The 27,677-nt window shown below is 40.7% G+C and overlaps 2 protein-coding genes across 3 annotated transcripts in view; both read right to left on the bottom strand.

Annotated features, from left to right (window-relative positions):
- LOC117545478 (low-density lipoprotein receptor-related protein 8-like) overlaps nt 1-6,946 on the bottom strand; it is a 161,265-nt gene extending 154,319 nt beyond the window's left edge. For both annotated transcript variants that reach the window (XM_034215264.1, XM_034215265.1), the window contains exons 1-2: nt 6,763-6,946; nt 6,047-6,163 (exon numbers count right to left, since the gene is read on the bottom strand). In XM_034215264.1, the coding sequence (XP_034071155.1) occupies nt 6,047-6,163; nt 6,763-6,829 (184 nt within the window). In that variant the 5' untranslated portion in view covers nt 6,830-6,946. The remainder of the gene's footprint in view (nt 1-6,046; nt 6,164-6,762) is intronic.
- A 10,865-nt stretch (nt 6,947-17,811) lies between these two features.
- On the bottom strand, nt 17,812-23,103 carry LOC117545431 (GTPase IMAP family member 8-like). Its single transcript, XM_034215204.1, has 4 exons — nt 22,636-23,103; nt 22,154-22,213; nt 21,976-22,035; nt 17,812-21,082 (listed from the first exon to the last, which is right to left on the bottom strand). Exons 1-4 carry the CDS (start codon nt 22,652-22,654, stop codon nt 18,711-18,713), a joined length of 2,511 nt encoding a protein of 836 aa, XP_034071095.1. The 5' UTR covers nt 22,655-23,103; the 3' UTR covers nt 17,812-18,710.
- Nucleotides 23,104-27,677: the final 4,574 nt, after the last annotated feature.

Genomic DNA, 27,677 nt, shown 5'->3' with positions numbered 1-27,677 from the left:
TGTGGGAAAAGTACCGCAGTGTGAATGCGCCTATTGTCTTGACTGATGAACATCAAGGCATTTAGATATACTTTTGTAACCCTTTCCAGCTTTATGCAAGTCAACAATTCTTAATCGTAGGTCTTCTGAGAGCTCTTTTGTGCGAGGCATGGTTCACATCTGGCAATGCTTCTTAAGAATAGCAAATTCAAAACTGGTGTGTATTTTTTATAGGGCAGGGCAGCTTTAACCAACACCTCCAATCTCGTCTCATTGATTGGACTCCAGGTTGGCTGACTCCTGACTCCAATTAGCTCTTGAAGAAGTCTTTAGCCTAGGGGTTCACATACTTTTTCCACCCTGCACTGTGCATGTTTACATGGTGTGTTCAATAAAAACATGAAAACATATAATTGTTTGCGTGGTATTAGTTTAAGCAGACTGTGTTTGTCTATTGTTGTGATTTAGATGAAGATCATGAACACATTTTATGACCAACTTATGCAGAAATCCAGGTAATTCCAAAGGGTTCACATACTTTTTCTTGCAACTGTATATAAAAAAAATAAAAAAAAGAATAGTTAAAAAAAATTAAAAAAAACTATGAATGGAAAATTGTCAAGAAAAAAAACAACAGACTGGATTCAAGCCCAGGTCGATTAGAAGAAATGAGCCTGGTCCTAACATAGCTGGTAGAGAATCAAAGCTCTAGGAAAGTGCTATAGTAGATGATAGTGGGAACGGATTTGTTCCAAATGGGTAGGAGAGGTTTGAACAGATAACCAAAGATGAAGGTAACACAAAACAGAACTGCAAGAGAGCAGTAAGAGATCTGAAGGAGATTACTGACAGCAAACCCTTTTCTCTTTTTGCAAAAGGAGAAGGCAATTGAAAAAAATCAAATGTGGAGGATAAGCAACACAAAAAGCAAATACCTTTATGTGACGCTCACTTACTTTCAGCCACCATTGAATTGTTGCTGAATGTTTTGTCACTGTAACCAAAGAAACACCCGGAGTCTTTCAAAGAAAATGGCAGGATTTCAAAGTGAAAGCCAGTGAGCAGGTCTATTGTCCCTAAAGCACTTAGGGTGCTTTTCTGGGGGCACCGAAAAGAACTACCTCCTACCAGGAACAATCAAGAATGAAAGCATATGGTGGGATGCGAAAGCTTATCTTAGATAATGTGATCAATTTACAAGAAAGAACATCCATACAGTGGACAATGTTCTTGAGGAAATAACTTGAAAGAAAAAAAATACCAACTGATGTAAGCTGAGAAAAAGGAAACTGAGGTTCAAACTCTGTTGGATAAAGCATTTCAAAAGGTGGATGGATACTTTTTGCATTACTAAAACTTTGTGTGTTGGCAGCTGCAGCAGGGGAGGCTGAAGAGCTTTGGAGAAGCTTTGGAAGAAAGAAATGAACAATGACTACAGGAGGAGAGCCAGAGGATTCAAATGTAAGTTTGTCTCTGGAGGAGCGGGTTTATTAGGGAAACAGTTTGTTGCTGACTCCACATCTACAGAGGAAAACAGAAGAATACTTTGAGCCCGATGTGAAAAAGCCTCCCTGCAGGCATCGATGTTAAATTCATGAACGAGGATGAAATGGATCGTTATCAGATCCAAGGATGGGAAGAATGTCAAGCAGAACGCATATAGAAAGATGGAAATGGGTGATGTGTTGCTATAATCACGGCGAGGATTAAAAGGCGGCTCCGTGTCAGAAGTCGGCACAGATCTGAATTGGAAAATTCAATGCAGGATTCTTTTGCTTTCCTTCTGCTGTCAACTCCAGAAGAGGCAAGGCTTAGCATTTCATCATTCCCACAAATGGCATCAAACTATTTCTAGTATGGTTTATGTAGATTCAACTTCTCAAATAGAAGTGCATTGGTTTGCATCCATTTGTGTTTATGCACTGTATGCATTAATGCTCACGTCCGTCTGGTCCATTGTGTCCATGCATACTTATGAGTGTGATTATGCATGTATGAATGTATGGGTGCATGCAGCGGGTGACTGGTCAGTGGGGAGCTGAGTTTGGATGATGGGGGATGGTGATGGGATGCAGTCTGGGGGTGGACTGGTGGGGGATGGGGTGAACAGAGACAGGGTGGAGGAGTATCATAATGCATCAAGTGTACGTGCGATAACAGTGATGTGAAAAGGGATATTCAACCCCCAACGTTATTTTCATATTTTCGCTCTTGTCTGAAGTGCTATTTATCCGTGTAGATTGTTTTGGTGTGATTTGTCATGTGTTAGGGATATTAGCCATAGAGATGTCTGGATTTTCTTACAGTACAATATATAAGTATCTTGTGTCAAAAATATCATTTGAAAAAATTCAACTGCAATGTGTCTTTCAAGAAATCAAGACTCGGCCACTGATTATCCACAGACCTTGTTGTGCAGTTCCTGTTGGAACTATTTTCTTTCTACCGTATCACTGCACAGAAGGGAATGTACATCTACTCTAGAATGAGGAGCCCTCTTGAGCTTTCTAATGTTATAGCTAAGTAAAAGAGGACAACTTTAATGTTTAGATCTTGAGTCATCAATGAGAAGTGCCCTTCCTTATCTGCACTGATAGGAAAGAAACAAAATAGTTCCTACATCTAACTGCTCAAAACAAGGTCTGTGGATGATCTTGAAAAACTGGGGAATTATTTATAGTAACCAACTAGCTCCCTTATACTAGAGAGGAGGAAGACCTCTTCATGGCTGATATCTCCAATCCTCTGCAACTCGCACCAAAGCATCACATCTACAAACAGCACTTTAGGAAAAAGGAAATCCGAATGTATACGTCCCACAGCAGGGGAATGTACAATGTTACAGCAAAGGGACAGAGCAGACAAAGTCACATTTAGGATTAGTTAAGTAACTTATTAAGGGACCCTATTATACTGTCTGGGTTTCCATTTCCTGTAGTGTGTTATATAGGTTTTTGTGGATGTAAATTGACTGCAAAGGCTAACATCTGTGTGTTCCCTCCAAAGGGAGTGTCTGTCCCACACACAGGGCCACTTTAAGAGGCAAGCACTTGTTATTAAATAAAATAAATACACATCCATAGTAAAAATAACTAGCTGCTTTATAAAAAAGTAAGTTAACATAGTAGCAAGTAGCACAGTTATCTCTCAACAGTGGTGTTACAGTAGTGAAGTAGCAACCAGTTATAACAATTGTAAGCAGTTTACATGTGAGAAAATGTGTGTTTCCATTGTTAGGGTGCACTGTGCCTTTAAGACATTTACACCTGTTCTGTGAGGTTTAACTACAAGCAGCAGTCAGGTTGGAAATAAGGTGACACAGGCATGACAAATAAGCTGCGCTGCGGCAGAGCTTTCTCTCTGCATATTCCATAACCATGCTCTGTTGCACACGTTTAGTCTTTGAATTCTTGGACTTGGCATTGTGTTATGTTAAATAATAAATTGTCAAACACAGATCAAATGGAAAGTGAGACCATGCGATCAACCATTTAGAAACTTCATTTAAAAATGTAACCACTTCTAAGTCAACGAGAATCTAAACAGTGTAATTCCTGCAGCGGATTTGCCTTTTGTAAAAGTTAAATCCTCAGCACCCGCAGCATACGTTGGGCAGGTTTACACTCCACTGCACTAAACTGTCTGTCCCTCTGTCGTTTAGCCTGCTCAGATGTAGAAATAGAATACACAGAAGCAGCCCCTGAGAATGACTTTAATAGGAATGCATTCATTAAATATTGCCAATGCTGCGAAGAATCTCATCTCCAAATCAAATAGGGGAAAAGTTTAACAACCAACGTGCTTAGCCAAACATTAGTGAAACACAATCTGCCTGCCCACGCGGATTCAGCACACATGGGAAAAGGAACAAGTGAAGGCCACTCTCTAATATAATGCTGGACAGCAATAATCATCAAATGGTGGGTATAGTCTCATCTTAACAGGCTTTCAGGAGGAGTGTTTTCACTCAGCCCTAAATGTGTCTGGAGCTCTGTCTGATGGAAACACACAGGGGGTAATAAAACCTCGCTGACTGTTTCTTATTTCATTCATAAGAGAAAATACCGAGGAGATAAAGCCTGGCAGAGTAATGATTTTCTCGAACATCAGGGGTCTGTGTGTGTGTGTGTGTGTGTGGCAGTGACACATGAATGTTTTAGAAGCAAAAGACGCTCTGGCGTTCTTTGGCATGCCGGAGGCCTCGTCCTGCTGCCCTCAGAAACAGGGTAACAATGGCAACACCTCCAGACGAACGGAACCGTGAGGCGTTTGTATACAACCGGTGTGTGGGAGAAAAAGGACTGAAAAAAAAGACACGGTGGAATGTATGCATTTGAGGGGAGGTGCAGGCATTCCTCCCGAGCCACAATTAACCCAGACACAAAAGAGAATTGTTGCACAGCAAACATGCACAGCTTGGATTCAGTGTTGGCACAACTTCACTGGTTTCAGCACAAGCATTCTTGCAGAATCTAGGCCACTGGCTCGCAGTCAGAAAGGAAACTGGAATTGTATTATTACCGCACAGAACAACACATCCGAGATACCTGTCAGAGGTCTGTGCAGCAGACCGATACAGCGTGCAATCTGTCTCTCCACTGGACAGCTACTTATTTGAAGATGACTGGGAAATGGTTCCACACAATCCACCCTCATTTGAAAAAAACATGCCTGTTGAGCTTTCTATATAAAAAGGTAATGGAAATAGGAATGAAACTCTGCACACACTCTTGGCCTGAGGCACACACGCCTAATCTCCACTCAAAACGTTGATTTTGTGAACTCTGAATGCTTTTACATCTCTCTAGAAATAAGGCACTCACCTGCATAATGACAAAAACTATGAGAAAATGCTAAAAGCATAGTGAATCCACCATCAAAATAACACTAAATGATGGTAGGATTAAGACCTGTGGGAGATATGGGGGAATGTATGGTTCATAACTGTTAACAGTATGAGACAAAACAGCTTAAGGCAGGCGAGCTTCTATACAAATTCCAGTCATGAACAGACCATTAAGTGCAGCTCTTACAGCTGATTGGAGCAGACCCAGGTATTGTGTCTTGATGAGATTAATTATCGAATTAGCATTGGAACATTTTTTATGGATAAAAACAAAATAGCCTGTATATAAGATAATTTGAACCAAATCCAGGATGCCTGTATGGTTTAGTACAATTGTTCCGTTTGGATGGCATTAATTACGTTTTTTTTATTATGGGCCAACCCGGAAGTTAGCATCACAAGGCAAGGCGCTTGACGATAGCAAAGGAATTGTTCCATTGGCTTTTGGAAGATTGCAGGAAATAGGGTCTTTGGCAAAGACACGTTTATGATACTTAGGTGTCTTGTTCAGCAGAATATTATCCACATATTAACAGCACTATGTGACTTTTAAGGCAAGGCAAGGCAAGGCAAGGCAAGTTTATTTATATAGCACTTTTCAACACAAGGCAATTCAAAGTGCTTTACAAAAAATGAAAGAGATTAAGAAAATGGCATTTAAAATCAGTCATTAAAAAGAAAAGCTAATAAAATAAACATTAAAAGAAAAAAATACATGGATAAAAGTTACAGTGCAGTCTAAGATATGAATAGTTCAATTAAAAGCGCAAATGCATTCGCCAGACTTTTTCGTTTTTTTCTGCGTCCAGTTATAAACAGCTAACGTTAGACTACAAACAAACTACATCATGGCCTCACCACTTCAAGTCACCACCCCTAAACTGAAGATGGTTAATGTTTAAGTCTAATTTAAGCATTTGTTAGCAATCGCTGTCACAGAAGCTTCAGACAATCACCAGTGGGGTATTCACTGACACATTTTAAAGAGCGAAAATCTTGTGAGTTTGGGTAAACCACAGACCCTTTTTCAGGCATCCAATCAAGAATTTAAAAAAGGGAACCGGAAGTGCTAGAAGGCTAACTCATTCCCGGTTATTAGGACTCATTCCTGCACCACTCTATTGTAAAAGCTTACCAAATTGGCATAACCGAGTCAGAAAATGTTCGTAACAGCAACATGCAAGCAACATCTTAATTTCTCTACTTTTTTTTAACACTTACGACAGTTTTCTTCATCGCTGTTGTCTGAGCAGTCGTCATCATCATCGCACCTCCAGATGGTAGGTATACACCTTTTGTTGTTGCACTGAAACTGTCCATCCTCACACTCATCCGTTGCTGTAAGAATGAAATAAAAAAATAACAAGGGGGGGGGGGGGGGCGGCGGCAAGGTCCAGATGGATCAGCAACAAGCAGATATAGTAACCGCATGTAGTTCAACTGTCATTTGCAAATGAATGCCTAATTGATATTCAGCCTTCATTTAGGTCAATTGGCTGAGGCGCTGGGTGCGTCATGATCTGTGTTTTTCTTTCAGTTTCTCATCTACTTCAGCGTGATAATTAAAAGCCGCTACGGCTGAGGGGGCCCCCGTATGTGCCGGACATAATTCTCCATAATAACATGCAGACAAAGATTCAATCTGAGCTACAGCTACTACCGCTGATGCAGTATGGACGCTCACAGCCGGGAAACACATGACAGAGCCATGGCGATTCACTCAGCAAAAACCTATATCATACATTTTAATCAAGAAGTTATTACTCATGTATTTATGATTGAAAAACATGTCTATGTGTTTTCTTTCTTATTTTCAAACGCACGCTGAGGGGGGCACGCTTCCAATCTCACCTACACAGCCTCATCACTCACACACAAACCGCGGGTTATGATATATTCTATTAACGCCTCACACACAGGGAGAAAACACTACTGACCTTCCGAGAAATTAACCCTCAGGAGCAACGAATGAAAAAGTAGCAATGTCCGTATATCCGTCCACATTTCCGAAGCAGGTGATGGAGCTCATTCGCATCCACAAAACAAAGCCCGAGAGCCGCTCTCTTGTCTGGTTGTAACGCTGCGACGCTGCTGCCTGCCTCTCCGCGGTGAGACCCCCACCGCCCCGCCCCCCGCTCCCCGCTCCGTCTCATTGGCTGCAGGGGCTGTGACGACACCACATGGGGCGGGGAGAACAGTAGAGTATAATAAAATAGATTAGAATAGAGTAAATTCAAGTAGATTTGTTGTATAAAGTATAGTATTTGTAAACAAAAGAGTCCGTATAGAAGTTGCAGTAGGCTACAATCAAAAATAAATAAAAGCTACAAAATGGAATAGAATTGAATGAATTATAATTTCAATTAAATAATGCAGGCCACAAATATTGACGATTACACAATAAATCCTGTTTTAACATCATCATAATGTTAAAACACCCTAAAAATGTATACACAGTGGGAAATAACTTTAGAATTTATTTTCTGAAAAAACTGCACCATCAAGTGTGTCCATCATTATGTTTATGCTTGATCAATTTGTTGGAATTCAAAGTTTACTGAAGGCAGGACTCAATACAATTTCAAAGCTGTTGATTAAGCACAAGTAATGTCCTTATTGTGATATTCAACAGAGTCATCACATAATGCTTATTTTCCTGCATATCCAATGAATAGTACAGATAAGTGTTTGTTATTTTGACCGCTTTATAGGACAGAACACAGTATGGTAGGCTACCTGTTGATGATATTTTCTGACCAAATATTCATTTTAAATAGCTAAAAAGTAAACATTTCTGCAAAACTACTCTTACATTATTATATTCTTTGCCTTGAAAACAAACTTCATAAATATTGAACTTAACCTTTTTTAATCTCCAGACATTTTGTAAAAAAACACAGGTGTATTCATTAGCAATAATAATGGCTGAATTCCGTTGTGCATGCTGGCTCAATGGGACCCTTATAGGTATATTAATTTCACACTCCGTGCTTTTCCTACTAAGGTCAATGCTTTGAAAAAGGTCCATATACAAAGAGGTAACCAGAGATGTTTGAAGGCCCTACACAACAGCACAGGTGTGTTCAATCACCTGGGCTAATTACACCTCCAGTCTCACTGCTAACACATGCTAAAGGTGTAATTTGTCCCACCAGGTGCGACAAAACCAACAGGAGACTGAGCTGTCAATCAAAGTGTGTACTACCCACACAGTCATAGGAGTCTAATAGGCCTTTTAAAGCATGCATTTATCACAATAATACAATCACAGGTGTTTATCGGCCCAGTGAAAGTGAACTAGCAGGCAAAATATCAACACCATACACAAAAGCAGGAAGGAAATTCAGCCTCTATTAATTGCATTGCATCGCTGTGTCCAACTCTGACAATGCAAGCTATAAAAAACATTCACCCACATCCTCTACCAAAAAGTGCCTTTCAGATCTTAAAAGCAGTCATGTCAGTCTCACACTGAATGATGTGAACGTTTTTTTTTTTGTTGACTCAATAGCTAGCCATCTGCTAGCAACACATGCTGGTGTTTATTAACCATAAACAAATGACAGTAGTTTTAGCTTGAAAATCTGCAATAAATATCTGTATGGTGTGATTCAAGCTTGTGCTCTTTTTGTTGTTTTCATATGATGTAGGTCATTTTATTTTATGTATCCTTTTCTGGTATCACCATAGTAGATTTTGGGATGATAAGGCCTGAGGATAGCCTAAAGTTCCACACCTAGCCAGCTTGTACTGCTAAAAAAATATGAAAAATATTTAGTTTTTTTTAGTCGGTGTTCATGAGGTTCTTCTGTGAACCACATGTTCATGAAGACATGATCAGTTATATTCCTATTCTGCTGTCTTCATTTTGTATACCTGTGGACAGTGTTGATGTCTCAGGACTGGAAATACGTCATGGAGTAAACTAGCGAGCGAGCTAGCTAGCTAAAAACTGTTCACTAACATTAGCTAGGAAACGTTGTTCAAGTTTACTAAGACGTCAATATTCGGTATATGAAACACCAACTACCATTACAAGGATACCACTGTCAGATAGTTTTAGTCCACTTTTAAAGAGGAAAGAACCAACACGTTTTGTGCCGGTTGTTTTCATAGTGTAACCTAGAGGTGCTCAGGCCGGGTCCTTAGTAGCGGTGCAGGAGGTTCGAATCTGACCCCATGCCCCCGCCCGTGGGGGAAAAAGAACAACAATATTCACGAAACGGTGTCTCAGGCATGGGCGTAGGAAGCACCCTCAATGTGGGTGGGACAATTTGACGGGGGGTGTGGGCAGGTGGTGGACCTAACCTCCTCTAGGGGGGTCCGGGGGCATGCTCCCCCGGGAAGATTTTTTTTTTTTAAATGTTGAAGTTTAAGCTGGTCTCGAACGTGCGACAGCGAAATACACCCCCCGGGTACAAAATAACGGTATGCATAAACAAACAAAGGCGGACCCAATTTACATATGAAAATAATATATCATTTTGGTGAAGAAAATAAAGGTTTTCAAGTATACACATAGCCAAAATAAAAAAGTCACAGAATAGCAATTTTATCAGTTAGGCTATATATTGGGGGGGGGGGACATTTTGAGCGTATCTGAATATTGGGGGGGATGTGTCCCTGGTGAATTCGGCCCTAGGAATACTCTGTTACAAGTAAAAGTCCTGCATTCAGGATGTTACTCAAGTAAAAGTACAAAAGTATTGGCCTCAAAATCTATTTAAAGTACCAAGAGTAAAATTACTCATTATGCAGATTGGTCCATTTCCGAATAATATTTAGTTTATGTTTTGATTATAATTATTGATGCATTAGAGTGTTATCAAAACTGGTAAAGGTGCAGCTAAATGAAGCTTAGCGCAAGTTCAAGCAGGAAGACCAAGCTCTTCATTCATATTACACGTCACTTCTCTACCCTCTCCTCCCTCATTAAGTGATCGGGGGCGTCACTCCCCAGCTAACCAATCACTCCTCTCTCCATTCTCACAAGCCTATCGTTGCACCCGCCAATCCCTTTATATCTGCTCTTCCCTCTTGTCAGCTGTCATTCCAGGTGACAATACGCAACCCTCCTCCACCCCTCTCGCCTCCCGTCTCCTACAGGACCAAGCTAATCCTTCTCCCTTCAGACCGGTCCCACCTAATTATCACCACCACCAGTGTCTAGACCCCGGGGAGTTTCTTCGGAGCGGTTCTTCCCCTCCTGAATGATAATCCTGCAAACCGGGGCCTAATCGCCAAACACCATTCCATTATCCTGTCTTAATTACACACGGCATCTATTGCACGTCTGTCCGTCCTGGGAGAGGGATCCCTCCTCTGTTGCTCTCCCTGAGGTTTCTCCCATTTTCCCTTTAAACTGTGGGTTTTCTTCGGAAGTTTTTCCTTGTACGATGTGAGGGTCTAAGGACAGAGGGTGTCGTATTGTCATACATTACATTACATTACATTGCATTTAGCTGATGCTTTTATCCAAAGCGACTTACAATCATACTGATATTTTTGTACAAATTGTGAAGTCCACTGAGACAAATGTAACATTTGTGATATTGGGCTATATAGGTAAACATTGATTGATTGATTGATTGATTGATTAATTCTGGCAATCATTATTTCATTCATATGACGTGTCCCAGTAATAAATATGTATTTCATACATCAATGTCTCTCCTGATTGAATTAAAATGACTTTGTATACTATGAGTGTTTATATTTGACATAATGAATCCAAAAATGCAAAGTATCTAAAGGTATTAAATAAATGTAATGCAGTCAAATTGTATTATTTCCATTTTGAATGTAGTAGAGTAGAAGTATTTGTAGCATAAAATGGAAATACTCAAAGTACCTCAAAATTGTACTGAAGTACAGTACTGAGTAAATATACTTAGTGACTTCCCACCTCTGGCTGTATTTTATAATCAAGGGCATAAAACCCTTGTAAAATAAATAAAGCGATATACATGGCTAACAGCAGTAACATGTAACAGGCAGCCCAACTGATCAGTAGAGCAAAACAAGTAAAACATAAATGTAAAGATGCATTTTGACAATTTAGTCTATCCAGACAACCTTTCTAATAAAGCAGCCTATAACTACGGTGTGTATAGTGTGTTGGCTATGTATCAAGAAACTACAGCTGTACATATATCAAAAATGTAGGCTGCAACTTTGTGCATGAGAGTGAGAAAATGAGAAAGTGGGGTCCTATGGTTATCCATGTCACACCCACTGAGCCAGTGAAATCGATTTCTGAGCATGACAGACAGGTAAGATAGTACAGCGGTGGGGACTAGCAGAAGCAGGTAGCAAGGGATCAGGAGGTCAAGCAATCTCCACAGGTCCTGTGGAGATTTTGTGTTCACATTGGGTGGACACATTTTTGAAAAGTAGCTAGCTGTCTACTCAGTGACATGGCAGTCGATCCACACTACATTGTAACCATATCTTAAATCCTTAATGAAAATGAGCATGAGAAAGTGGCTTTACTGAAGCAGAAACCAGCGCTCTGGGCTCCACCTGTTTGAGCATCTACACAAGTATCTTATGGTACCATATCCTGTTCAACAAGCCCCTTTATTAATATACCCTCAATGCAATAATGTTATGTGATTCTCATCTATATGCAAATTATGCTAAGGTGAACCGCAGGCTATATGGTTTTCTCAGTGGCAGAAGCACCAGGAAAAGGACCCCCTGTACCTCTTTCATTAACCAAACTGCAGCGTTATTGTTGCTCTTACGAAACACAATCAGGTAGCACTCGTTGGCAGATAAAAGTGCATGAGTGGTATTTACAAGGTCTGGTGGCTGCCAGCCAGAGCAAACAAGGCTGTCTTTCAAATCTAGGCCACGACCAATGCTGACAGCATTATCAGTCATTTTAATGGAGATAAGCTTAAGGATAACTTAATCCTCCTCTCAACCTCGACATATTTTAAATACACAAGCAAACACATATATGTAGTTGCACATTTCATAGTATGCACCGCCAATAAAGTCGTGGCACTAATAAAAACACAGGATACTTGTGGCCTGTTGTCGTCGTTGCAAGGCAACCACGAACAAGATGAGGCAGTGGTTGTTGAACAGGTGTTCAAATTATGAATAAATGTCTAAAAATGAAATATCAGCCAATGTAATATTAGCTTGTCCCAGACACATTTTAATTCGTCACAATGACTTGTGGCCAGTGTGTTTACACAAATAAATATTCCCACAGAAACATTACGTTTCTCCCAAGACAAAAGCGACAGAATACACCAAGTTGTCAGGGACATTATTTGGGAATTGCAAAACTAATGATTTTTTAGTTTACATTCCAATCTCCTTAGGGTGTGTGATCCCCAGCATGCAATCTATGAAACATGTGACCAGCTGCTCATAGTAATAGCTCACATGCAGTACAGTACGTTCTGCACTTGGATAGTTAATTATATGTAAAGCACATTATGTGTTATCATTCGGGGCCATGTGCGTTGCTCAAGTAAAAACTAAGCGATGGATCATTGATGAAGCGCAAGAAATGTTTTGGGTTTGGTTGCTAATCAGATTTTTACCCATCAGAGATAACACACACTAAATTGAATTTATAGTCAATTTGCTGCAAGGAGTGAGTCATGAAAATGCTTTTAGCACACTGGGGATTAGGCAGGAGGCAGAGGGAGGGAGGCTGTCAATCGACTAAAATATGCAAATAGTGGGAAATACTTGAGAGCACATTTTGCATGCATTACAGTACATTGACCATGGTGCTGGAGTGCCCTGTCCACTCGTCTTTTTTCCTCACTACCAAATGTCCTGTGCCTTGCATGCCTCTGAACCAGACAGCTGCCCTAGTTTTGACCTTGCTGTAACTGGGCAAGCCATGAATGAATGAAAATAGTGTCTATAAGAGCGACAGAAAGAAACACCCACTCACTTTACACTCATGAAAAGCAAAGTGATTCTTTTTATTATGTTATTGGGTAGGCATGTCCTGCTTTTATTTGACAGAAGACAGTGTAAAAAATGGGTGAGAGAGAGGCGTGACATGCAACACAGAACCCAAGGCCATATTGAACTTGAGAAATCACAGTCATAGGGTATGAGCTGTAACCACTCGGCTTACTATCTATTGTTTGGAAAACACACTAAAGGCATTCAATAAATAAGTAAATAAAAGCTGTATATTGACTTCCAGTAAAAAATAAAATAACAAGACTAAGAGTCCACAGCATTTCTAACAGTCTTTCGAGCGAAATGCTAATGAAAGATGCTCAAAATAAAAATGCTTATATGATAATATATAGCTATATACTGTAATGCTACAGTGTGTACCATCTGTTGAGCGTGTTAGCATGCTTATATGAATACGTTCTGTAATGGTACAGTAGGTTCACCATATATTTGTTTGCGTGTACTGTAAGCATGCTAACATTGGAATAGGAATACACATTTAGCAGGTATTTTGTTATAAACCAAAGTTATGGACCAGTTACATTTCTTGACTTTATGATGGCTCTAGATGTTTGTACTAATTTCAAAAGGCAATGAGAAAACCACGCCAACCCTGCCAGTGGTACAACAGGAAAGTCAAGGGATCATTAAAGACATAGGGTTCATCCTCTTGGGACTTAGAATGTCAGGGTAAATGTTCATGATCCAAAGTATTTACAAGTGATATGTGAAGGGGTGACTGATAAGAAGTGTGTGACCTGTCATGTAATAACTGTCTACATCCCGACAAATTGATAGACAGCAGGTAAAACATTTTCCTTGTTATCATGCAGGGTACAGCACATCAACATGATCAAAAATCACTCAAGCATTTTGACAGAACAGATAAGAAGTCACTTCATCAGCCCTATCTCTCTGGCTGAGTGACCTCCATTTTTGCAAGGGTTCATCATTTTGGAGGAGAAGGAGAAGTAGTCAATTTTAGAACGGTTTGTATAGGGGTCTTGAAAGTTGGCAGCAAATAGTTTTCATTTGTCACAGCAGCCAGTCTGGAAAGTGTGCCACATTTTCTCAACATTACATATGCAAGACAAGCTGCCAAACAGTCACAGCCATCATTGAAATCTTCACTTTGCATTTCAGTGTGACTTCTACTCTGGTCATGTTTCTTACTTAATTAACCTTTAGGAAACATTTTCTGATCTGCACTATCACAGCTGCAGGAAGTAGGTTTCATGGTTCAGTTACAGTGTAGCTGATGGCCTCTGAGCGCTGAAGCAATTTTCATACCTTGCCTGAGAACACCTGAGCAGCTGCATTTCAGAGATGAGAGAGCCACTTTGGCCCGGTGTCCTCCCACCTTCCACCAGCTGGTCGGTGGAACAGCGGTCTCTGATCATAAGCCCTGTTTGTGTGACCCAGTGGTGTGTGACTGTGAGATTATTTCATCCTCTCTGGTTGATGTTGCACCTGTCAGAAAATCAGCTGCTGGAGTAGTGGGCCAGAATGAGAATCTGTTCACACAGATCTCTCTACGGCACATCATTGGCCACCACTTTGTCAAGCAGAAGAGCGGACTGCGTTTTCTGAGCACATTTGACATATTAGCCAAATGTGTATCATGTACATGGCACCAATCCTATGAAGCTATATACAATTAGCTAATCTTTGATCATCATTAACCATTTTTACACACTTTTAACTTTTTATAAAACTTAAATGTTTGAACTCTGAATTAATGCTAGCCAGGGTTATATGAATAATAATAATGAATTGCATTGCAATGTCATTCAGTCTCTGTCATGCAAATGCTACTTTATAAGAAAGAGTCCTAAAGAAAAAATAACTATTGACGCTATCCTTCCTCCCTAGCTTTAAACCCCATATAGAGTTGCTTACTTGTATGATCAATTTATTTCTAATAATTACCTATTTCAAGAGGCACAAAATGACTTTTCCAGTCTTTCTAAAAAAAAAGTAATTAATATGATATAATAATCAACCTCAAACAAATGGCAAAATGAAAATTACATTCACTTTTAATAATTTTTTTTTTTAGACTTTTACTCAAAATTGATTATTTTTAAATTGAGGTATCATTACTTCTACAAGAACACATCTAGAGCTATATCTAAATACTTCTACTGCCTGTACTGTACAGCCTTGTCTTGTATTCAGGCTTCAGTCCAAATTTGGATGCTGCTGCCATCTACAGGATGATCATTGGCATCAATCATGAATGCTCATATTTTACATTGTTCTGTTGAAATATGATTACAGTAAAAGGGACATTTTTTATTACAGAACCTACCACAAAAACAAAAAAACAAAACTTTGTATATATACCTGCCACATTTAAATGCATGTAGTCAATTTTGTTCTGCCCAAATGTTTGCCCAGTTTTGTTGACACTTCCTGTTGAAAATCATAAAAACATTTATATTATATTTGGACATTAGAAAATGTAAAGATGATAATTAATTCAAAAACGTGTCCATACACATATAGACTTCACGTACACTTCTTTATGCCAGAAGAAGTCTATTAAAACCCTCCTGTTACATTCAGGGTCAAATTGACCCGTTTGAAAATCTACGAAAAATACTTTCAAGTATTTTTTTGTATGAAACTTCTTCTACTTACCTTAATTAGTGTAATAAACAAGTAAAATGAAAATGGTTCATGTCATGCATTTGGAACCTCCCCCTACATGTCTATATCACAGAGATGGTATTCGGGTCAATCTGACCCGGCAGTGAAAGTGGATGCTAAAAGGGGTCACACACACACACACACACACACACACACACACACACACACACACACACACACACACACACACACACACACACACACACACACACACACACACACACACACACACTCTTAATTGATGTTACAATTAAATACTTTCAATACAAATCCTTATGACTCATTTGGCTTGATTCTAAGTGAACGGGTCAATTTGACCCTGAACAGAAGAGGTGTCTCGTCTCTATTTATCAACATCAACCAATTGTAAAACGAATTAAAATGAATTTAAAACATGTTATGTTATGCAAAACTAATGTATTTTATATCAAGGTTTTTCCAATGTAAAAAAGAAAATAGAAAAATGTGTTTGAATGTATATGTTTTGAGAAAAACGAGTGACTTATTCTAATGGAATCATGATCTGTGAGGGGTGAGTAACACAATTGCACTAAATATTGATTTCATTGATAGTAATAAAAGGTACAAACTATGTACAAAAACCATTTTTGGATAATTAAACTGGGTCAAATTGACCCACGAATATTATTGCTGTTACAAAAAACGAATATAACAGGAGGGTAAGCAGAAGACATTTTATGCTTGGGAATATATAATAAATGTTGATTATTATTTATATTCATTCATCCATCATTCTGGAGTCTCCCAGAATGCAACAGGCATCCACATGGCTAACAAATAGCTAAATACACACATTAACAAGGTGGTGCCAAATAAATGACGTGAAAAAAGACATGAGCATCTTTTTTGCTTGATTGCTGGGCTAACTGCTATTTTTGATTAGATGAGGGCAGTATTAATAACGAATGGACATTGTAATTTGCAGCATGGCGAAACAAATAGCAAAAGCCCTGCTACAGTTGCTTAGTAACTGTACTTATTGATGGCACAGCAAACGCTTCAATGATACAAGGTTTAGCAAAAACAACTAATAATATTTATTATATTAAACAAATATGCCCTGGCTTATGTTGACCTAAATGTTGCAGTTGCAAGGAATTGTGGGACAGCATTATCTCATTTTCAGTTTTAAGGATGGTCCAGTGTATCATTTGCGAAAGGGGATATTAAAGGTAGCATTAAAAACCCTTTCCTAACATCTAAATAATTCAAAGAGCTTATCATGGCTGCCATGTAGGTACTTCTGGGTCATATTATCCCTGTAAGGAACCTTCTTAAGCAAACAAAAAACACTATTCGACTCGAACGAAACCCAGAACCAGGTTCCCAGCATACCTTTATAGTCAGCTGCTGATCTCCAGCTGAGACACTCCTATCTCTCCACCAGCAGCAGGCGCCCTAACCACAGAACACTGCCACTTGGGCAAATCAGAAAATCTCTTAAGGTTGATAGCCATGGAGGAACAACATCTAAACATTTAGATAATTCTGCAGCACAGTTCACAACTTTTTATCATGGTAGCTGTAATATTCTGTTCTATGGACATGTAAGTGTCTACATAAACAGATGAAGCGGACTACTTCTCTCATTCCGAGTGTCTGGCGCGTAACATGCACACATGCATTACGTCATCAACGTGATCTCTGTAATCAAAGATCTTGTATTCACCAATATGTTACAGTAGCGTTGGCCTGGATTCACTTCAAAAACAGCTGGACTATGACCCTGCCCAGCCCACAACAATTAGTGCCAAGTTAATCCAGTATTTATTTTTTAAGTACTGGTACGCACCAGTGACGCGAGTGCAAGGTGCACGGTTGTGGCTGTTTTCAAATGTTATGTGACCACTTTCAACAAACGCTCTCCACTGCACTGCAGGAGTCAGTACCCTGCATCTATGACTCAATACTTACAGTAACTGCTGACCACACCTACTTCAGACAATGCAAGCTCCTACAGAAATTCTGTATTCCCATCAGATTACTGTTACATTTCTAAAAAAATTATAAACTGGATTACAATGTCACTAATAAACTAAAAAGAGCGTATTGGGTTTGTTGTAAAAGGATCAGCTTTCATTTCTTCTCTGTAAACTGTACTGTAGGCTAATACTTTAAGTGTAAATCTATACGCCTGCTGCCTGAATCTGCTGTATGGTGTTCACTTTCATTGCTTCAGTAGCTCAAATATGTTCATTGAATAGTGTGTGTGGGCTTAAGTGCCGATTCAACTAAATGAAAGGCAGGTTTTCCTATAAATACAATCTCTGAGCAGAAGACACATTTTAGATAATAACTATCTTGGCTTCTTCTTTAGTAAGGTCACATTGTTCTGTATTATAACATAATTCACTTAAGTAAAAAACATCACATTGATTTTCTCATGTATTTATTATAATTACAGTCAATAGTGAGGTTATCCATTATCCAATACTTTTACATGTTGATAGTCAGACTACAGTTTTTACAGGATACATTTTAAAAGTAAGCCTCCGAACTTTGATCTTAACTGGTAATGTTATCGAAGATGTCTTTTCAAGTTAAAACCAAACGGTTGCATTAGTGCTTTAATGCTTAAAAAGGTCTTTATTCTTCTCATACTGCCTGTGCTGCAGCACCTCTTTTCACGCTCTGTCTGAAACCAGAGGCAAGTCTGCTCTGATTGGTTAGCTCTGTTGTAATTGGTCATCCGCTTAGAGATGTCTCGCCACTTAGCATCACAAACAATATGTTGAAGAACCAGCGGGTTGGGAATAGTAGCGGGAATGTTACGTAAACAAAGGAGTACAATCGAGGCATTTGAGGCATAAAAGCATAATAGGCCCCTTTTCATTTCAAACCTTTATTTAACCAGATTGGTCCCATTGAGATCATAGATCTCTTTTTCAAGGGAGACCTTTAAATGATTATGTTACATTAAAGTAAACAAAATATATGCGTGCCAGCCTCCCTGGACTACCAACTCTGCTGTGATTCTTCAGAACACACAGATGGATATTAGATATGAGACCAACTCTGCTACGTGTCTCTGTGTGTGTATCCAGACCGACTAACACTTCAGCCATAGAGTTTTTTTCAACGGGAAGAGTCTGGCTGTGAGGTAGTGCGGTCTTCTTTCAAACGGAAGGTTGTGGGTTCGCAGCTGCAGTCATCATGTGGATGTATGCTTTGGCAGAATACTCAACCCCAAGCTGCTACTGATGGCATGGCCAATGATGTGTGAATGTAGGAATGTCCATTACAAGTCTGTAGTGTGTATGCATGGGTATTCCTAACTGAGAAATATATAAGATAATAAATACGATAGAGACAACATCAGCACCACTATGCAGTATGTGTATTTTCTTCTCTTATAATGGTACTCCTCTTGCAGATTCCTGTAGTTGACCTTCCACTCCTTCAGGCTCTGTTTATCCTCTTCATGTATTAGTTCCCAGGTGTCCTTTCGCTCCCTATTCCAGGACTCTTGATCTCTCTTGACCTCTCTTCTAATCTGCTCCAGTTTCTTTGCATATGTTTCATTTTGCTCTCTTTCATACTGAACCTTTCCCTCTAACGCATCCAGTTTTCTTTTCCATTCCTGTCGTGTAGTGTCTTCCTGTTTCTTCCGTCCCCTTTCAACTTCCTCCCGTTCTTGCTTTCTCTTCTCTCGCTCCTTGTTGATGCTTTGGTCCTTCTCGTTCAGCTGTTTTTCCCTCAGCTTTCTCTCCTCTTCTTTGATTTTGCGCTCCAGTGTTTTCATGTCATCTTCATGTTTTTTTCGCAGGTTCTCCTCCTTTCTTTTCCTTCCTTCTTCTTTGTCTTTCAAAATCCTCTCCACTTGTTTTACTGTGTATCCCTCGGTGTAGCAGCAGCCGCCATTTTCCTTCTCCATGGTCTCGATCTTGGTCAGCAGCTCCCTGACCTGCGTGCCCTCTGTGTCACCTTCGTTGAAGACCTGGTACCTCCCTCGACAGTCATTGATGAGTTTTTTGACAAAGCCACCACAAACGTCGGCATAACTCTCAGATAACTTATCTTCAGGTTCTTGTCCTCCGGTGAGTATAATGATGATGGAATCTTGAGACTTCTTGCCAAAATATTTCTTGATCAGTTCCACTGAGTGTTTTTCCTCTTGTGTAAGGTTTCCAATCTGTAGCACCAGTAAGAACACATGAGGTCCAGGAGCCAATATGCTGAGGCATTTTCTAACCTCTCGTCGGAGGTCATCATCAGACTGAGGTGTGTCAAACAAGCTAGGTGTGTTGACCACAGCGACAGACCGTCCATGAATCTCTCCTGTTGCTCTCTGGCACACGGTGGTCACAAACTTCTGGCGGAAATGTTTTTCACCCAAAATGGTGTTTCCAATTGTACTCTTCACACCGACAGCCTTCCCGATCAGTACCATCCTGAGACGCTCTCTTTCGTCATCTTCTCCCATCTCACTTTTCTTTCTTGCGTTAAGTGTTCTGTTAGCGTTATCCAGCTCTTCAAGCTTCTTCATCTGAGCCTTAGTGAACATCGTCATCGTGAAGCACCTGGATCCTTCAACTCTCGTCTGTTCCACAGCATCCAACAGCTCTGGGATCTGCTGCTGGTCCTTGATGTTGAGAACAGCATATCTTTCTCCACAGCTCTGACAGAGCTCCTGGATGTCTTTGTTTTTCTGTATAAAGTCAACGACCGCTGGAGCTGTGAGATCTGTCTCCACGGTGAACAGAATCATGGTGAAGTCGTTGACTTGAGAGCTGAATGTGTTCTGGATGGTCTCTAACTCTCCCTTGTCTTCATCAGTGAGGGGACCCACAGGTAGGACCAGTACGAAGGCATGGACGCCCTCAGGATCACAAAGAGAGATGCACCTGAATGATTCCTCCATCACTTCCTGCTGAGGTTTTCCGCACAAGGCAGGCAGCTGCACCAGGGAAACCCGGCATCCAGACACCTCTCCCTGATGTTTAACACACTCTGATGAGTTGGAGGCTGATGAATGGAGCTCTGTCTGACCTAAAATGGCCTTGGCTGCTGAAGTCTTCCATGCTCCTCGCCTCCCACACAGAACCAGGTTTAAAGCTGCTTTCATGCATTCACACTTTATCATGATCAAACCTACTTCCTCATCATAAAATGCACTGCCCTCAAGGTGTCCAAAGATCTCCTTTGTAGTTTGACCCAGACGTGTTAACAGCTCTGACTGGTCGATCACATATCTGCTTCTACACTTTGCAATCATGTCTTTTAAGAGTGGATGCTGCTTAAAATCCACGGCACCTGAACTCTCCTCTGTGGGTGGTGATATCAGAATCAGTGCATGATCAAAAGATTGATCACCGAAGAGTTCCAAGACTCTGCAAAGTCTTAGTTTGTGATCCTCAGTGAACTCTTCAGGCTGTAGAAGCAGCAGGAACACATGAGGTCCAGGATCAGAGAGGCTCACACAGTCATTCACATACTCTGTCAGTTTGTTTTCAGAGATGTTGGCGTGCAGCAGATCTGGGGTGTTGATGAGAACTATCTCTTTTCCTTTCAACTGCCTACTGAATTTCAGACAGTGGTCCGGTTCTTCTTCAGTGTCAAACACAGTCTTTCCTAGTATGTAGTTCCCCACTGAACTCCTCTCACACCAGCTGTCCCCCAGCAGAACAACCCTCAGCTCAGACACTGAAAATAAAAACACAGAATTAGAAGAATAACTCTAACTAAATACTTAAAGAGAACATATTATGCACATTTTTAAGGTAAATGTGTGCCTCTACTGTGACATTTTTACATGCTCTAATTTTTCAAATACTGCCTGTACTGCAGCACCTCTTTTCACCCTCTGTCTGAAACCAGAGCCAAGTCTGCTCTGATTGGTTAGCTGGCCTGTTGTCTGTCTGCCCTTTAGCCTATAAAGTACACTGTGTTTGAGTGCTAGCCAATAGAAGCGTGAGTGTTACTATGTGACGTCATTATGTGACAGAAGTAAACAAAGCAGTCCAATAGAGGCTTCTCAGGCAGGGGCAGGGGGGGGGGGGGGGGGGGGGAGTGTGTGGAATTTAGAATTTTAGCTTTTGCAGGGTCTTTAATGGTGAAACGATCAGGGGTGTACACATGCCGCAGTTTTTGCGTGGCTGTGTCTCTAGTTGAAAGCCCAGTGGCGATCTGCTCATCTGTCATAGAAAATAATATGCTACACAGACTGGCCATCTGTGTGTTCTGGAGAATCACAGAGGGGGCCGTCTGTTTAAATGGCATCATGTAAGTTGCGCTGACCGCTGGCGAAAGAGGTCCACAGCTTCCCCGCAGCGAGGCTCCCCCCGCCCTCCTGTTGACAGTTCATGAGCGTTGAGCTCCCCCCCCCCCCCCCCCATTGATAGTTCGCGATGAAGTAACAGTTTTAAAGGTGGACTTGAGTAATTGTGTCAGCTGTTATCATCCTCAACATGCAAAATCCCCAATGATCTTGCAAATATTAAACTAAAACAAAGATGTTGTACCCATAACCTACTCCCCCTGTAGTTTAGAAGGTAATATACAAAGGGAAAGTTGTGACTTAGTTCAGTTCAACTCACTGTTAGGTGGCAGCCATTGATAGCTGCGGTTCCGATTCACAGGGATCAGATGATCTGACACTATAAGAATACAGAACATTCACATTTGATTAAAGGGTGTATGCTGAGTGTTTTATTGACTGGTTCCATTATTGTGAATGAACCTTGATTAAAACAGACTCAGTTCAGTTAAACTCACTGTTAGGTGGCAGCAATCCATAGCTGCTGCTCTGTTTCACAGGTGGCGGATCATCTGACCCTATAAGAGTACACAACATTGATACATTCACATGTTTTCTTTAATGTAAGGGAACATGCAAGGGTTTTATTAACTGTTTCCAGTTTTGTGAATTAACCTTTTTTTCAAAAAGACTGCAGCAGCAGAGAGGCAAAAAGCTAGTGAAAATATTGATTTTGTGTGTAATCCATCACAGTGAACTGCAGGTCCACAGAATGGTACTATAGTAACAATGGTTATAATACATACACACATACATAAATACCATCCATCCATTCATCCATCCATCCATCCATTCATCCATCCATCCATCCATCCATCCATCCATCCATCCATACATCCATCCATCCATCCATCCATACATACAAAAACAATTAGAAGAAATGGACATGGTGCTCTTAAATTACTTTTAAAGCAGACGACAGGATAAAGTCTAAACTCACCTGTTGCTGCTGTCTCCATAATGTCACTCTGCAGGACACATCAGAGACTGATTCCACTGGACACCAACTGCTTGATTTGAGAACATATGGAGAGAAAAATATAAAATCATCTGCTACTGCCCCCTGTTACGTCAGTTAACCTGCCAACACACACGCTAACAAGAACACATTATGTTTACCTTCCTAGCAGCACGTTCATTGAACTTAAGCTAATCATTCATCTTTATCACCAAGTAGTTGGACATATTTACTCTTTCAATGTGACATTGTTAACCTTGGAGAGTGGGAATTGTCCTTTAAAGCCATGTGTCCACATAGCATCTATTTCTGTCAGAAAGACGCTGTGAAAAGCATGGGAGAATCTAGGAGGGGGCCCACGGGGGGCCAGTGCCCATGTTACATTAGCCGCTTTCACACCGCAGGACTTGCCGTACTTTAGTGCCGGCACTAAAGTACCAAGGCACTTAAACCTGCCAGGGGGCTAGTGCCAATCGCATTCACACCGCAGTACTTTCCCTGAGGCAAGATTACGCTGACGTCACTTCGTCTTCTTCTTCTCTGGGTTTACTGGCAGGCCACAAAACCACTTCACGGCGAGTACAAAAAAAAAACCGAGAGAAGAAGAACTACACGGGGGAGGGGGTATAAAGCCCACCCGCTGTATGAGGCGTTTGTTTACTTTCCGACCTAAGACATGATGGAGTTCATAAGGGTAATAAATACATTTACAAATAAAATACCCCATTATAACAATGGACTTTATCTTTATATATGTATTATATATTACCCCCTCAGGCTGATTTTGGAAAAGGACATTAACCCTTGTTTGGTGTTTTTCCCTTATTCATCTAAAACAAATGACATGATAAATGACTTGTGTTTATGTGTGTAAGACTTGTGTTTCTGCCCCTGCCATTGCTGCACAAGGTTGCAACATCGTAGATAAATTCAACCACCGACACCTGTCTGCTTTCACATTCTTCTATTCTGCAAATTTGGGGTGGGACACAATAAATAAAGCTTCGCCAGTTTGTTTGTTTTATTGCACAGTCAAGACATAACAATAACGGCATCACGCTGTTCCAGGTGTGTAAATTGACGTAAATTGAAGTTAAATAAAAGTGTGAAATGTAAAATAAAGTGTAAGTAGTTTCAAAACAATGTAACAGTGGCAATATATATAGCAGCAGACACACCTTAGTGCAAGTTAGGTGTCAGTATTAAAAAACAGTGGCAATATATATATATATAATAATAGAAAATCGTTACCACTCTTATTATTGTGGTCTTTAATTTGTTTATAGTCCTGCCTGAGTTTCTTTATTTTTACCCGGCATCCGTGTGCACTGTGCACGATTCCCAGCTCAAGTAGCTTTTGCGAACATCGCTCAAAACATTTGGAGTTGGGAACTGCTTTCTGTAGAAGCTGCTGCATCCCGTCCTCAGAGTAAATTGCCAGAAGCGCCGACACTTCCTCATCATTCCACCGCTCCGGTGTTGTAGTACGTGTGGTCATAACTGCTTTAAAGTACAAAAAAACTACTCGCTCAGGTGTGGATGTGGTTTTGTAGCGAGGAAAAAAATGGCTGCCTAACAAAAAAAATTCAGAGTCTAACGGGGCGTAGTTTGCAATTCGCCCAGCCAATATAAATAGAATAGAAATTGGCACTCTTTTATCACCAGGTTCGTACCACCTCTCTAGCAGGGACTGAAAATGGCCAAAAGAGTTCCCGGCACTGAGTAGTCCCGGCGGTGTGAACGCGACATTATTGGTACTAACGGAACTAAAGAACCAAAGTACCAGGGAAAGTCCTGCGGTGTGAATGCGGCTATTGAGATTTGACTGCCCTGTGGCCCCCCTTTCTAAAGAAGAGTCTATGATAATACCATTTGTAATACTGTTGCAGCAAAGACTGTGCTGTAACTTGAGCCGAAGGTGTCGAAATACATGTATGTTCTGATTTTAAAGTCTTATTTGTACTGTGCTTTTGACACAAGTTATTTGAAAAATAATGGAATTATGTCTCCCCCCTCTCATACAATAACTGGCTACAGCATGCCCCCCTGGTGAAATTGACCTAGAACTGCCACTGTAGAAATGCTTTCTTCAAGCGTTTAATCTAAATAAACTATGACAACAATATATTTTCAACATTCATCGCTATTATATGACAGACTAGAAATCCTCTTATGTTTTATTTAATGCTGTCAAAATTATCGCGTTAACGACGGTAATTAATTTTTTGAATTAATTGCGTTAAAATATTTAACGCATTTAACGCATGTGCAGAATGGCCCGCCCCATACATCCCACCAGTGGCAGCGCCAGGGTATGGCTGGGGTAGGCTACACCCATACCAAGAAATGGCTTAGCCCCACCATGAAAAATGATGTTAAAGTAAGCAAAATAAAGTCCGCCAACTCGCGCGGAGTAAATTGCACAGACAGCAGTTAGTAAGATTGATTTCAGTAGCCACTTGTCTGGAAATACCGAAGACCAGAAACGGTTTTGAAAACTTTTGTCACGTAGTGATCGTCTTCTCAATAGAACATATTTGATAATGTCTTCTAGCCAATCAGAATCAAGATAACGGCGTGGTGTTGTTGCAGGAAGTCCCGACGGAGAATACTTTTGCTGTAGTACAGGGTTGCATTCCAATAGTCCATTTAGCTTAGGAACCTTCCTAACGGAGTGAAATGACCCGGAAGTACGTCACTGGCAACCATGATAAGTGCCGTTCCAATTCCCCAAATGAAAGGAAAGGAGGTTTCAAACTTCCTTTATAACCTCCTTTAGCTTAGGAACCACTGGACCTCCCTAACCGAAAGGAGAGGAGAAAATGCTGCCCCACAATGCATTGCAGCCGCAGCATTTGCCGTCACAACAGTCGGCCGTTCACAGAAACAACCGATTATGACCGAGAAATGATATCATGAAAGTTACGGTGCTTATTAAGCATTTTAAAACGTATGTGGTAAATTGCCAAAGTGCTTTTTTCTGAACGTTCATCAGTATTATAATCAAAAAGAGAAATATGAATGTTAGTTTTTACTGAAATGATCAAATAAAGTCAACATCTCACAGTCTTTACTGAGCTGTGTGGGGTTTGTTCAACTTTTAAAAGCTGTTTGAATGGTGATATACACAGTGATAGATGTTAAGGACTAACGTTTATAATAAATACATTTGTATTGATTTTAAGATATTTTCATACAATCATACGTATTGGGATCATTTGTATTAATGTGGACCGGAGGTAGAGGGTGACGAGCATAAGTTTCACTTTCCTTTTTTATTTAAATTCCAGCTTTGGTCATGAAGAATATGTTTCTCTGTTGTCCACGTTCATAAAGCAACAGCATCAGAGCACGGTGCAGAGTCTCTAGATGAGTTTACAGTAGTCCCTCCTTCTTATTAAACATCCATGTTGTAGTCCGCTGTATAGAAAACTGTAGTTTCCATAGTTTCCCCACAGCAGCAGACGCACACAATGACGACCGCTGGCGCATCATAAACACGTCGGATAGTGATAGTGCATTCGGATTCTCTAAAGTACCGCAGTCTCTTCTCCTAAGTCCTTTTGAATTCTCCTATCCACTATCCCTTAACCCCGTGACGTTTCACTCAGAGGTCAAGGAATAGGAGATAGGGTTAGAATTTAGGAGCTGATTTTTGGATTATCGGAACACAAACCAGGGGTGCACATAACTGGTACGCAGGTTATGTGCGTAATCTGAAATGCGTACCGTCACTTGTGTCACAAAGCGCATTTGCGTACCGACGTACTTGTGAAGCTTTTCCAGAAGGCGGTTAGATCACCGGACGACAGAGTCGGTCTCCGTGTGCACAGACAGGGCTGCTGTTAACGTCGGTCTGTACAACGGAATTGTGCCAAAACTACGCCAACCGGCTGCGGAGGGAGACTCCCCCCCCCTTCACTGGAGAACTGCGCTAAAACAGCTGATCACAACGTTCACACTATGTGGTCACGAAGTACTCTACCTGCTCTACCACCCCCCCCCCCCCCCCCCCTCATTACGTGTTGATAGAAATCAACACGTAATGAATTAAGACCCCACGGTTTGATGATTGATAGGTGTGTGTGCTGTCTTTCATTTTGACATGCAGAAAAATGTTATAATAAACATAGATACTGTATGTTAAATGGATATATCCGCCTTCTTTCATTTATCTTTCCATTCCCACAACAATATACCACCCCCAACTAAGCCAATCAGACTCGTCTCATCTCCCACAAACCAATCACAGCGCATCTGGCACCTTTTCAAATCTGCTCTCTTCTCCCCTGTCAGCTGTCATTTAAGGAGAATCGATGCAGCCCTCCTCCTCCACCCCGTTCACCTCCAGTTCATCAGATCCAGGCCCAGGCCAAGCCCAGAAGAACTCTCATCACTCCAACTCTTCATTATTCCCTTCAGCTCTTCACCACCACCAGTATTTATTTTACCACAGCAATACATATTGAAAGTTATCTCACTAAACAAACTTGAAGTCTCTCCTGATTTAAATAAATGCAGTGGAGTAAAAGTACATGATTTACCTTTGAATTGTAGTGGATTAGAAGTACAAAGTAACGTCAAATGGAAATACTCAAGTACAGTACAAGAAAGTATCTCAAAATTGTACTTAAGAACAGTACTAAGTAAATATACTTAGTTACAGTTACCCACTGTTTACAAACTATTACTGACTCACTGAGAGCTGGGCCGGTTTTTGGCATAGGCGGTCGCCTAGGGCGCCAAATCTGGGGGGGATGTTGGCTTATCAGGTGCCCGCAGCTCACAGCCAAAGTGTGAGTGAGCGTGGGAGGGAGAGAGGGAGAGAGAGAGAGGGTGCACCGGTACCGGCGCTGTTGTTATTAGCATCTGGTGCTAGCTGCTCTAACGGATAGAAGAAGAAGATGTTTCTAACAAGGGTGGAGGCTGAGAGGCTCAGTGAGGTAAAATACTCTGAGTGTTTAGATAGTTAACTTTAGTCTAAGTTATCTCAGTGGGTCTCAAAAGTTTTGATCACAATTTTA

Source organism: Gymnodraco acuticeps, unplaced genomic scaffold, assembly GCF_902827175.1.
Source record: "Gymnodraco acuticeps unplaced genomic scaffold, fGymAcu1.1, whole genome shotgun sequence".
NCBI lineage: Eukaryota > Metazoa > Chordata > Actinopteri > Perciformes > Bathydraconidae > Gymnodraco > Gymnodraco acuticeps.
The sequence above is the reverse complement of the archived record's forward strand: the minus strand, read 5'-3'. Positions and strand labels throughout refer to the sequence as shown.